This window comes from Adiantum capillus-veneris, chromosome 13 (assembly GCF_014529385.1).
Source record: "Adiantum capillus-veneris isolate H3 chromosome 13, ASM1452938v2, whole genome shotgun sequence".
Taxonomy (NCBI): Eukaryota; Viridiplantae; Streptophyta; class Polypodiopsida; order Polypodiales; family Pteridaceae; genus Adiantum; species Adiantum capillus-veneris.
In genome coordinates this window covers 60,708,395-60,720,933 of record NC_140943.1, presented here as the reverse complement: position 1 = coordinate 60,720,933, position 12,539 = coordinate 60,708,395, and the positions used below count along the sequence as shown (strand labels likewise).

The 12,539-nt window shown below is 46.0% G+C and overlaps 1 protein-coding gene across 1 annotated transcript in view; it reads right to left on the bottom strand.

Moving 5' to 3' along the window:
• Positions 1 to 11,587, bottom strand: part of LOC147444106 (mitogen-activated protein kinase 15-like) — a 43,679-nt gene extending 32,092 nt beyond the window's left edge. Inside the window, exons 1-4 of the mRNA XM_086526836.1 lie at positions 11,065 to 11,587; positions 10,526 to 10,931; positions 9,865 to 9,992; positions 9,714 to 9,773 (exon numbers count right to left, since the gene is read on the bottom strand). Of these exons, the coding sequence (XP_086382962.1) occupies positions 9,714 to 9,773; positions 9,865 to 9,992; positions 10,526 to 10,931; positions 11,065 to 11,091 (621 nt within the window). The 5' untranslated portion in view covers positions 11,092 to 11,587. The remainder of the gene's footprint in view (positions 1 to 9,713; positions 9,774 to 9,864; positions 9,993 to 10,525; positions 10,932 to 11,064) is intronic.
• Positions 11,588 to 12,539: the final 952 nt, after the last annotated feature.

Below are 12,539 nucleotides of genomic sequence, written 5' to 3'. Positions count from 1 at the left end.
CTGTGGAGTATACAGATGCGTACACTTACCTCGGAGTGGTTTTTAGTGGGCCAACATTTTCATTGAGGAGGGCAGCAGAGACTAGACTGACCAGAGCCCATGCAGCATTGGGGAGATTGGAAAGGATGTGTTCACAGGTTCAGTTTCAGGAGCCTAGGACGAAGCTCTGGCTCTTTTGACACTCTGGTGGCTTCTGCATTACTTTATGGAGCTGAGATCTGGGGACCTTCATTAGATCATCACGGGAGGACAGGCCGCAGTGATGGATGGGGGGACATGGAGAAGCCTCTTGTCTCTATGATCTCGCGGCTCATTAGAGCCAAGGCCTCAGTACCACGTGCTATTGTTCGAGCAGAGCTAGCTACCCCCCCACTAGTGGTTGAGGCGCTCACCAGATCGGTCTCCTTCATACACCGCATGTGGGAACTTCCCAGAGACAGATATGCTCGCCTTGCACTTGAGTCCTCTCGACAGTTAGCCATGCAGGGAGATACAGCATACTGGTATGGGGAGATGACATCATGGTTTCATGCGCATGGGTTCAGCATAGACAGATTGCCTCCCTTCCAGTACTCATTGGATGCACCCTCTCTGACTCTTACATAGTCCGAGATCACCAGGCTCATCCGCCAGGACTTGACTCAGCTAGACACCAGGAGGACATGGATACAGCCAGCATAGGAGCTGGGCACGAAGATGGCTTTCTACAGAGAGCATCTCCTCCAGCTTACGGTTGATGGCTTTGTGACGAGGCCGAGATACATGGACACCCACTTGTCTCATGGGATACGATGTGCTATCGGCCAGATACGTACATCTTCACACCAGCTGCGGATCGAGACTAGGAGATACAGCGGAGTACCAGCAGAGGCTAGGACATGCCCCCTGTGTGACATCGAGCCTGAGACAGAGTTGCACTACACATGCCACTGCCCCGTCTACTACGAGATACGAGGCCGCTTCCATTGCTTGTTCAGAGAGGGCTTTGGACCATTCTCCAGAGTCATGCAGTACGAGGATCAGAGATGCCTGGGTTTGTTTTTGCTCGAGCTGCGCAGACACAGAGAGAGCCTGATGAGAGGAGAGGCTAGCCAGTCCCAAAGACAGATCACAGATTTCTTTAGAGCTGCCACTGGACACCGGAGGAGTTACTACCACAGCAGAGCTCGTCGTCTCACACCAGAGGCACACTGATCGACCGAGCGACTGAGCTTGGAAGATCCAGACGCCCACGACTGCGGAGGACTACACAGCATCGACGGAGGCTGCATCAGAGGATTTGGATCACTTTGGCTCGACATGCATGACGCTCGGTCAGACTACTGACCATGGAGGAGATTGATGAGATCCGCCAGCGACCGATGTTGGATCTCTTCTGATCTAGCTATCCCAGCTAGCTGCTGTTCACACCTAGTAGTTTAGGATTCCATAGTATTTTATTGTGACATTTGTCATTTCATTTTTGTCATTGTTGTCATCTTGTTACTCTGACTCTGACTTTGTATCAGATCCACCACATTGTAACTTTCTGGTCTCATAGGTCACTTTGGCCTTTTGAAGACGTTAATATAACATTTCAATTTCAATCTCTCTCTCTCTCTCTCTCTCTCTCTCTCTCTCTCTCTCTCTCTCTCTCTCTCTCTCTCTCTCTCTCTCTCTCTCTCTCTCTCTCTCTGCCCTAGCCGTTTCTCTCTTCCTTCCTAGCCTCCCCCTGGGCGAGGGGCTGCCCTGTGGAGGGGCATCAAGCCTTAGCTCGCCCCCACCCGACTCAAGAGAACCCCTGCTCTGCTGGTCTCGGCTCATCCTGCACGTCGACCTGGTCCTGCGTTGCTCGGTGGTGCCCTGCCCAATTTTGCAAAGGTTACCACTCTAAAGGCCCACAGTCGGAGAAGGCGCACAGAACAGCAGCACTCAGCAGGTGAAGGACGCGAGAGGCTGCATCAGACTCAGCGTGCAGGGCTCTCTCTCTCTCTCTCTCTCTCTCTCTCTCTCTCTCTCTCTCTCTCTCTCTCTCTCTCTCTCTCTCTCTCTCTCTCTCTCTCACACACACACACACACACTCATCAACCTGCTCGGTGGTGGTTTTACCTTACGACCTCAATCAGCAGCAAGAATGCCTTAACTTTGACAAGATTCAGATTCGTCTTTTGCTCTCAACAAACCCAATTGACTGGCTTTTCTTTTCCCACCACAGAAAAAAAACACAAGCATGGCTACAAGGGCTTCGTCCCGCGGAAAACTCACTTTCGCCGGGGTCGTGGCAACACCCCCAAAGATGGACAGCACTGCCCGCCTCCAAAATGAAGTCGAAAGGCTTCGCAAAGAGAACGACGAGCTGAAACAGAGAATCGTCGCCATCGAGACTCGACTCAACACCATCGAAAACGGCAAGAAAGAGGAGAAGGAGCAAATGGAAGCCAGACTCAACAAAACAACGGCAGAGGTAGAAACCACCCTCACAAAGGCGATCAAGAATCAAGTGCAAGAGGTTATCTCCAACAAGGTCGAAGACCATGTGGCATCCACGTTACGCGAGCGACAACGACAAGAGGACATCTCCCTCAATGTTCGTATCGGCGGGCTCCCAAGTGACTGGAAAGGGGAGGGAGATCACAAGTTTCACGAGTGCTTTGCCCATATCCAAGCAGTAACCCCCTTGGTACAATGGGATCCAGCAACAATCACCTTTCTTACACATGAGCATCGCACCAATCACGCAATCCTCACTTTCAAGACCAAGGCGGATCGAATCAAACTCCTTGAGCAATCAAGGCTTCTCAGGGATACTAAAATTTGGTTTGCAGTAGATCTCACACCCACCCAACTCAAACAAAAAAAGGTAGAACTCCAGAAGATGCAAGAAGCACGCACAGCAGGGAAATGGGCAGTCTATCGAGGAGGTAAAGCCATCATCCAGGAGTTTCGAACTCCCAAGCCGGCTCCCTCCTCACTTTCCCCTTCTTAGTTTTGTTTATTTTAACTTTTCTTTTGACACCTCTTTGGACCCTCAGTCCTTAACTGAGATGTATCTCACGATCCCCTTGTTTAGAAGAACTCCTTTGTAATGCTTTTCTTTCGGTCCCATGGGTCATATCTAACCTCCGCGGACGATAATTCTCTCTCTCTCTCTCTCTCTCTCTCTCTCTCTCTCTCTCTCTCTCTACGCATCTCTATTGCATTCTCTCAGCCCCTCTCTTCAAGGGAAAGTAAAGGAACAATCATTGGAGCTATAAGGAATCGCTAACGCAAGGAAAGAAGTTGAAGGATTTGTGGAAGTGCAAAACTAGATCTTCACCATTTCAAGTCCGTTGCACCTCACACGTGTACTTGCACGGGAATGTCGGCTAGTCATAGGCTCATAAGCGGAGACCATCCATACTGACGTTGCATTCCATAGCATATTTATGTGCTTGTGTGCTTAATTTTTGCATGCTCGTTTTGCATCAATGCCCTGCATAGTTTTGGGAAATGAAAACGCACACCCGAAACTTTTTGTGGCTTGTGAAGGGGTGGTAAGTATAATTCTCTTTTCACGATGAGAAATCCTAGGATTAGAGCCTTTGGGCAACCTAAAAATCACTTAGAACATTAATAAATGTGTTCTCACACACATTTTTAAATTTTAAATGGATATAAAGCACTTAAATTGAAGCCCTTTGACCAATTTGAGAATTTTGACAAGTGGCAAGTCTAAAAAAACTTACTTATAAGAGAATTTGCAACATTGAGCTTCTAAGGTATTTTTGGGGACTAAAAACTCTATTTTTGCAACATTTTTTTGCACTTCGAAGCTTTCCATAGCCATATCTGTTGGGTTTTGCAAGCCCAAGGTTAATCTGGACCCTGGTAAAGTTGTGCCCGTGGGAACATTGTCTTGGAGCATGCAGATGAACTCCAATTCTCTTTTAGAAGTTTGCATGGCAAGGCTTCTTTATATGTTAAGGCCTTTTTTTTATTGATACAATATACATAGCGTGTCCTTTTTTTAAGTTTGTGAATCGACCTGCTCTCTCTCTCTCTCTCTCTCTCTCTCTCTCTCTCTCTCTCTCTCTCTCTCTCTCATCTCCTCTCTTGCTTCTCCACTCTCTCTCACAGCCATGAAACGAAGTATAATGCATGTACAGGCCCAAAATGGTGGGCTAAAGATATATTGAAAATATATCTATGAAGCTCTCAATCATAGCTACACGGTGGAAACAGTCCACAGCCTGGAGGTGACGTTTGAGCATTTATCCCAACAAAGAGGCCAGAAAAAAGCCGAGTATTAAAAAAAACCTATGGCACGTGATAAAATAGCATGTCAACGCAAAATGCATCGCAAATCGCACGCTGTCAAGTGGCCAGCTGTATGGACTTTTACGATTAGCTTTTTAGCAACTAAAAGCATAGCTAGGGCACCCAAAATAGAAGCCTTTTGTAAGACGCCTTGGGGGTGGGCTCTATTGGAAGCAGACACAGAGCTTACCTCTCGACAGGTGTACTTTGTGATCATCAATCAAGAAAGAAATACCATGTCATGTCCACATCTAACCCTACGTGCATATGGACGAGCTAACTCCTATGTCTAGGGTTTAGGACAGCCTAGGAAGTATTTTAACACCCTTGTGAGCCTGTACACAGGACGCGCATGTCCACGCACTTTAGAGTGGTTGCATACCCTCAGATTGCACATGAGCAAAGCCAATGTCTGTGTCTGCTAGGTGTAGCCACTAGGGAGTGTTCCCATACAATAGCATTAGTAATTGGTTGAGTAGTTCAGCACGAAGCACCTCTTATTATGAGTTCTACAACTTATTAATAAGTAACATACTGGCATTAATTTACCAAGTCGTGGGCTTTTTGTAACGGGGACGAGCACCACGGCCAACAGAAAAAGAACAGACTGAACAACTTTAAGCACTTCAAATAACAATTGAACTGAAAGAGATGCACCACACGAGACGGAGTGGCGGAGTTCCACCCCAAGAGAGCACTGGCCCCAAACCTTGGCGCCCCTTTCGGTATTTCTTTATATGGCTTGAACTTGGTACATTGTCGGTGGAGAATGAGCCCTTGGCTCATATTTAAAGGCCCTTGGCCTATGAAAAGCAATTACATGAAAAGCTTCAAGTTCTCAAAGCATCAGGCCCAAGAGTAGCCTAGCACTAATCATGGAAATCCGTACAACTGCCACGTCAGCATGCAGCAACGCAAAACGCGGATATCCGAACAGGCTGCCACGTAGCACTGTCAACGCAAATTGCAGACGCCCGTACAGCTACCACATCACCATCTTCTACGCAAGAGAGTTGGAGAGTGTCTCTCTAGGTCACTTCGGCCCCATCGGACAGGGTCCCGCAAGTTGGTGGGAACACCTCTTGATAAATAGGCCACTCGGCAAGACTTTGCAAGTTGGTAAAGCTTCTTCTGCTTCTTTTAGGGTTTAGGCCCCTCGGCCGAGATCTGCAGGTTGGGTCTTTAGTGGCTTGACATGTCAACAGTTTGTGACATCCTCCCTTCTTGAAAGAAAGTAATCGTCCGCGATTACAGCATATATGCAAAACAACTCAAGTTAGCTCAAAAATTTCCAAGGGTCATTCCGAGGGACATTCGGAGGGACATTGGATTTTCTCATTCCAAATTGGAGCTCTTCATATCCTGGGTCGTTGGCCTCCCAGAAAAATATCATCCAATAATGAATCTCGATTATCATTCCAGATCGGAGCTCTTGATATCCTGGGTGGTCGTTGGTTTCCCAGAAAAATCTCATCCAATAAGGAGTATTCAGTGGTTGGCACATCACAATGCAACACAAATGCTCACATATGCATGTTACAAGAGAGAGAAACATAAAGCCGTCGATGAACACTCCCCCCGCAAATAATCATCCAAATCCAAGCCATGAGTTATTCAACGACTCATCACTCCTCCCACAAATAACCTAAAAAGGTCCGGGCCATGAGATAGAGGCCTTTTACAACCAAACGCCCCCATACGGCAACCTACGTCGTTTGGAGGTGCTGAGAGTAACCACTTCTCAGACTTCTTAATACTCCCCCAATAAATAACCATTCCTCGAAGGTGCTTTCGCAGGGCTTGAGAACAACTTTTGGAGCGGCCTTGGGAAGGCAACTTGCAAGAGCCCATAAAGGGGCCGTGTTGGCCTCAAAGAGCGTCTTGAAAGGTGGGATTATGGAGCCCTCTATGCAGTGTCTGGAGCGGCTTGGTGCAAACCTTTCGGCCACCTTGGAAGCCACTTTTGTGCAAGGACTTAGAAAGTTTTGGAGTGGCTAGGACAGAGAGGACCTCAAACAGTACCAATACTCAAGTTAGTTGCCTCGGTACCCACAAGGTACGACCATAGTTGTTATGAATGTGACTCGACGCTTTGTTTGGCTCGGGGGTTTGAAACCAAAGACAAAAGCAAGAACTCACACGAAGACAAAGACAAAGGCAAGCTGGACAAAGATTACGGTAATAAAGATTTGACAGAGGAGATCGGCATGGCACACATGGCGAAAGCCACAGTGGCCTCGACACATTTCTAGTCAAAGTACAAGTGTCACCACTAGCTTCAGCCAGAGAGAGGCTTGTGAGTGGCACATAGGGGTAAACAATGCTTTGTATAATTAATTCGGACCCTTGTGTTGGAGTTCAAGTTATCGGTGTTTGAACCCGTAGGTCGGAGTTCAATGCACATGCATCTCCCAGGGAACCAATCAGACCTCTAAAACACTATGGATGTGCGCACAAGTTCATGTTGTTGGTCGGATTATGGACAGGATGCGTTTCAAAGTTCATTATCTAGAAAGTATTTTAAGACATGATGTGTTCACAGTTCATGAATGGGGATTCTTAGACGTAGTGTGGTCTACAATTCAATTTTCTAAAAGGCAATTGATGCTCAAGATGGCATTCTTCTAAGGCACAAAGTTGAGGGTAGCATAATCGAGGTGTATCTAGTGGAAAGGATCCTCTGCTGGGGTGTCCATAGTAGCTTCATCATCAACTTGGTCTCACTATTTATGTCCACTATGAGCTGCAAAGAGGGTGTTAAATTTTTGGCATCTCAAGTGAATTGTCTAATGTGGTCCCATTATTTAGTTTTACTTATAGGTAATTTATTTTACTTATTTGTTGAAGTCTGGGTAGGGTAATTTACCGAGGTTACTATATAAGCAACCCTCAGCTCCCATTGTATTAACATCAGTTCATTGCCAAGGTTGGTTGGTTCTCTCTCTCTCTCTCTCTCTCTCTCTCTCTCTCTCTCTCTCTCTCTCTCTCTCTCTCTCTCTCTCTCTCTCTCTCTCTCTCTCTCTCTCTCTCATGCTTTCTCCCCTTGGTCTATACGCTTCCGCATTGTCGACTTTGACACCATAAGCTCTTGAATAGTCGAAAGTTGAAACAAGCCTCGACAGACAGTAATCCTGTGGCGGTGATGGCATAGTAACAGGGGACGCCCTTTTTCGGGCTTCCCGTCCCCACTTGCCGTCCCACCCTCTTTTTTACACTAAAAATCCATTTGAGCCCCGTCCCCCGTTCTCCATCCCGGAATGCGTCCTTGTGACTATGGGTGATGGTAGTCCCAAGACATCAATCACAGTGGACCTCCAATGTTATCAGCTCGAGAAGAGACCTGTTGAAAGATGTTGAGAAATTTCAAGTTATAATCTGCTAGGGTTGCCGTGGCAAGCATTCAGGATACCCCGCTCTGCCAAAAGCTGCACTCCAAAGGAAGATGTCTAAAGACATGTAACTTCGCGCAAAAATTTTATTGAAAGCTTGCTCAGTCCTTGGAGTGTGCGGCTTGGTAGCTATAGACATCCACCGCTGCATGGCACTGCCTCTAAGAAAAACATTGGCTCGAAAATTCTTTGATCCTTCTCTTGCAAGTGATCTTTAAGGCTTATGCCCTGTAAGACGGAGTGATGGAGACGGGAGCGCGCCCGATGCGCGATGAAGGGTGGGAGTGGCTAATAAGTCCGGGGTCGAGACACGAAGATTCTTTTATAAAGTTCTATGTGAAACTTGGAAGCACCATCTGGTTCTTTGGTAGGACCGGTGTACTTTCAAAAAGGCAAACGCCTAAAGCTCTAATACCAATGTAATGGGGACGGGCGGGGATGGGGACGGGGACGGGGACGGGCACCACGTGCCAACGGAAAAGAACACACTGAACAACTTTAAGCACTTCAAATAACAACTGAATTGAAAGAGATGCACGACACACGAGATGGGGTGGTGGAGTTCCATCCCAAGAGAACACTGGCCCCAAACCTCGACACCCCTTTCAGTATTTCTTTATATTGCTTGAACTCGGTACATTGCCAGTACTCCATCCTCTGCACCTACACCAAGAAGCGTACCAGAGAATGAGTCCTTGGCTCATATTTAAAGGACCTTGGCCTATGAAAAGCAATTACATGAAAAGCTTCAAGTTCTAAAAGCATCAGGGCTCCCAAAAGCAATCTAGCACTAATCATGGAAATCTATACAACTGCCACGTCAGCATGCAGAAGCGCAAAACGTGAAAATCCGTACAAGCTGCCACGTAGCACTGCCGATGCAAATCGCGGGCGTCCGTACAGCTGCAACATCATCATCTTCTACGCAAGAGAGTTGGAGAGTGTGTGTTGGTCCTGCTTTATTTGATCTCTTTAGGTCACTTGGGCCCCATCGGAAGGGGCCCCGCAAGTTGGTGGGCACTCGTCTTTAAAAATAGGCCACTCGACAAGACTTTGTAAGTTGGTAAAACTTCTTCTGCTGCTTTTGCTTCTTCCAATGCTGCTTCTAGGGTTTAGGCCCCTCGGCCGGGATCTGCAGATTGGCTCCCTTCTTAAGTGGCTTGACACATAGCAGTTCGTGACAGTTTTTTCTGAAGCCTTGCCCAACCCAGCATTAATTACATATATAAGTGACCCTAGGTCACCCTTGGAGCATCAGAAGTCAGTGCAACGCCCTATGGGCAGCCAGCCCATCAGTACCATCACCATCCATGCATTTTTGCACCTGCACTGTGTAGCTTCTGGTGTTTCAATATCCCCAGATCAACTCAGCGTTTCTGTATTTGCCAGCCACCCAGTACCAGATCAGCCCGGTAGCCCTAGTGTTATGGGTGGGCAGGTAACATGTAGTTTGGGGACAATACACAGAAGGCTTTCGCTTGAACTCTATCCATGGACTACTTATATAGCCTAGCATACTGCGAGCAAAAGAAATGTCAAGACAATGAGGAGCAATCTTTGATCTAAAGTGACCCTCATAACTGCTCAGAACGAATTCATAAGAAACTGCTACACAAAACTGCTGCCGTAGACTGTCCCTCAGGGATCCTAAAACACGGTTTGTTTGATGGACAAAAGTGCCATTAACAAACACAACAAACTACAGGAGATGGAGGGAAATGGTTACAGTATACTAAGACCAGACTAGAATCACTTCAGGCTCAATATTCACTTCTATGACTTAGGGTTATACGCACAAGTTCACCAAGAAAACTAGCCACAGCACAGATAAAACTCTGTAAAAACGAGATAGTTCAGTGCAACTGGGATTGGCAATAAAGGTTTTGATGTTTAGCTCCCAAGGCTACTTTTGAATATGCAGCTGCCAATGTTGTTGCCCATTAACCACTTTGCTCACTTGTACAATACCTTTATTAATGCTTGTCTGGGCAATGACTGAAAAGCTGTTCTACATGGCTGCAACTTGCTATGACGATAAGAAACACTTACCTTAGAGAAGAAGGAACCACAGAGTTCAGGGGCACGATACCACCTAGTAGCAACATAATCCTGAAAATCAATAATCATGAATATTACCCGAAGCCACAAAAACCACCTACACAGACTGCGAAAGAAACTGTAAGAACCAATCCTGCCTTACCGTCCAAAATATTGCAGTCGGTGTGTCATGGAAAGCCACTCTTGCCAATCCAAAGTCACAAATTTTGAGCTTGCAGTCAGCATTTGCCAAAACATTTTTCGGTTTTAAGTCCCGATGAAACACATTGGCTGCAGACAGCAAAGGTAAATATTTCATTTAAAGCGAAATAAGTCTGACCGCACTGCCTGGGACATAATTGCACAGAACAATGGCACACACAACTGACAGCATGCTGGTTTTCAGGGTTTTCCCTTTTTTCCTTTTTTATTTGGGGAAGGGAAGGGGCGAGGAGGGGTGTTTTGCTTGTGGACCTTCAGTTTGTCCCCTTTCATAGAGAACCAGGTAGAGGCACACAAAAAAATGTGCAAACATGGATCTCAATCTAGCACTTATAGCCCAAGATGAAAATTACTAAATAGTTTACTCTTTGTGGATTGTACCTACAACGTTAAAACTTCTCTTCTTCTTCTTCTTCTTCTTCTTCCAAATGGAGCTCAATCTAGTACGTATGGCCCAAGATGAAAATCCCTAAATAGTACCCTTTATGAATTGTTCCTACAGCATTAAAACTTCTCTTCTTCTTCTTCTGTTGCAGACAATATATATGCTTGACCTGTTACTGCTTTCAATCCAGACTGTCCAATATAAACTTCGAATGTACCTGTGTGTATATATTTCAAAGCTCGTAAAAGTTGATAGAGGAAAAACTGATAATGTTCAGGAGTTAGATCATCGTTTGCTTTTATGACTTGGTGCAGGTCTGATTCCATCAACTCAAACACCACATAGATGTCCTTAAAATCACGTCCAGATGGTGGAAGCATGATGTGCTTTATTTCCACAATATCAGGATGCCGCAAAATTCGCAGCAACTTGATTTCTCTGAGAATTCGGGTTGCATCAGACACATGTTCGAAGATGTCATTGATCTTTTTGATTGCCACCCTTTCCCCAGTATGTGTGTCCATAGCCGAGCATACTACTCCATAGCTGCCCTTGCCTATAATCTCCTGAATTTTGTACCGACTGGCATCCCCATACTCAGAAAAGAAATCTAATTCTGGGTTCTGGCATGCAAAACATCAAATTATCATCAGCAATCTCGGAAACCCCATACGTCGAGAACGTTCAATTGACGACTAGTGAGTACAGCTTCCCCTACTTATGTGTGTCAACATAACCTGGCTGGTGTTTGCTTACCTTGCGACGCTGATCAGCTGATTGCATTGTGGCTCTATAGTAGAGCAATACACAGAATGTGGTAGAATCATACGCTTGAGGGTGTGAAACCTCCTTTGTATACAAGAAATCCTTGAAAATGGAAAAATGTCAAGGATCCCCGGCGCGGGCTGTTGATTGAAGAGAGAATGCCTGACGCATTTACAATGGAAAGTGTACACAGAGTTTGCTGTAAGACTCAGCTTGCGCTGCTAAGGGAAAATTATTCACAATGATGGCTAGTCCTGCGTCTTTGGATCTGACCATCGATCTGCTGTAACTGCGAGAGGGCGAGGAAGGCAAGGTGAAGGTCACAGAATGTGCTTTAGGGTCGGGACCAACGACGGTCCCTTTGATCCGCCGTCTGAGTGAATGGGCGATGGCAGGATGGAAGGATCCGATCGAGGTAAAAAGAAGATTAGGCTGCTAGCCTCTAGGTGAGAGGGGCTGGTAGCTGTAAATGCGTGTGTGGGAGGGAGGGAGTGTGTGTGTGTTCAAGCTAGGAATGTAGCTTTTGGGGAGAGGTTGTCCACACCACATCCGCGCTCAGAAGACATGTGGACCGTGGTTGAAGGCGAAAGCCCCACCACTCGGAACCCAAACTCCCATGTTTGTCACTAAGCGCTTGTTCACTCCACCCAAGTACATTCAAGTCACGTTTCATAAAGTGCACAGGTTTGAAGCAAATTGTGCATCGTAGATATTGTTGATCAATGTTTACATCTAATTGGTCTCAATTTATTTGCGGATCCAAGTTGGCTCAAGTTGGCTTTTGCTCGCCACATGAAGAGCAAAAATTTGCATTAGTACATCGTGACGATCATTGATACATTGTGACGACACATAAGTATAGAGGTAGTATGTGTCTCTGGGGGATTTCGATAAAACTAAGTTTATAAATCCATAGATTAATGCTTCAATTAATGAGATTTGAAGGCTCGATAATGTAATCCTCGATCCTTGATCAGCCTATCAAGGTTTGTCGCTCTCCATCCCTTTGTTGGGTCTAAGTGCCATTCTACTTGGTCGTCTTATGTCTAGCCACCTCTTAGGACCCCGCCCAACCAATATGAATTACGGGGTGCCTTTGATAAGTCTCCAACCCCATGTAGCTTTAGGCATGAATCACTAGTGAAGGGTTGATTTCATCTCTCTTCTCAAAAACTAAGAGAAAAACATAACCCAATAGAGTTGTTCTACTTTCTAAACTCTACACAAACACCGTAGGTTTGTAAGTCTGAACTTTGCAAGTCCTCATAGTAGGAGGCATTGACTATTGAGCTTCATTATTCCCTCCAGTATTACACATCTAAACAAAGATCAACTTGAAAAGTGAGGTAGCGGACCTTAGGGCTTTTTACCCCATAGTTTTCAACGGCACAGCCATCAAGTTTCGCTAATCCCTAAGGCCTAACATCGATTGAGCTAACAAAAAGAGAGAGAAAACTTTGGAAAGC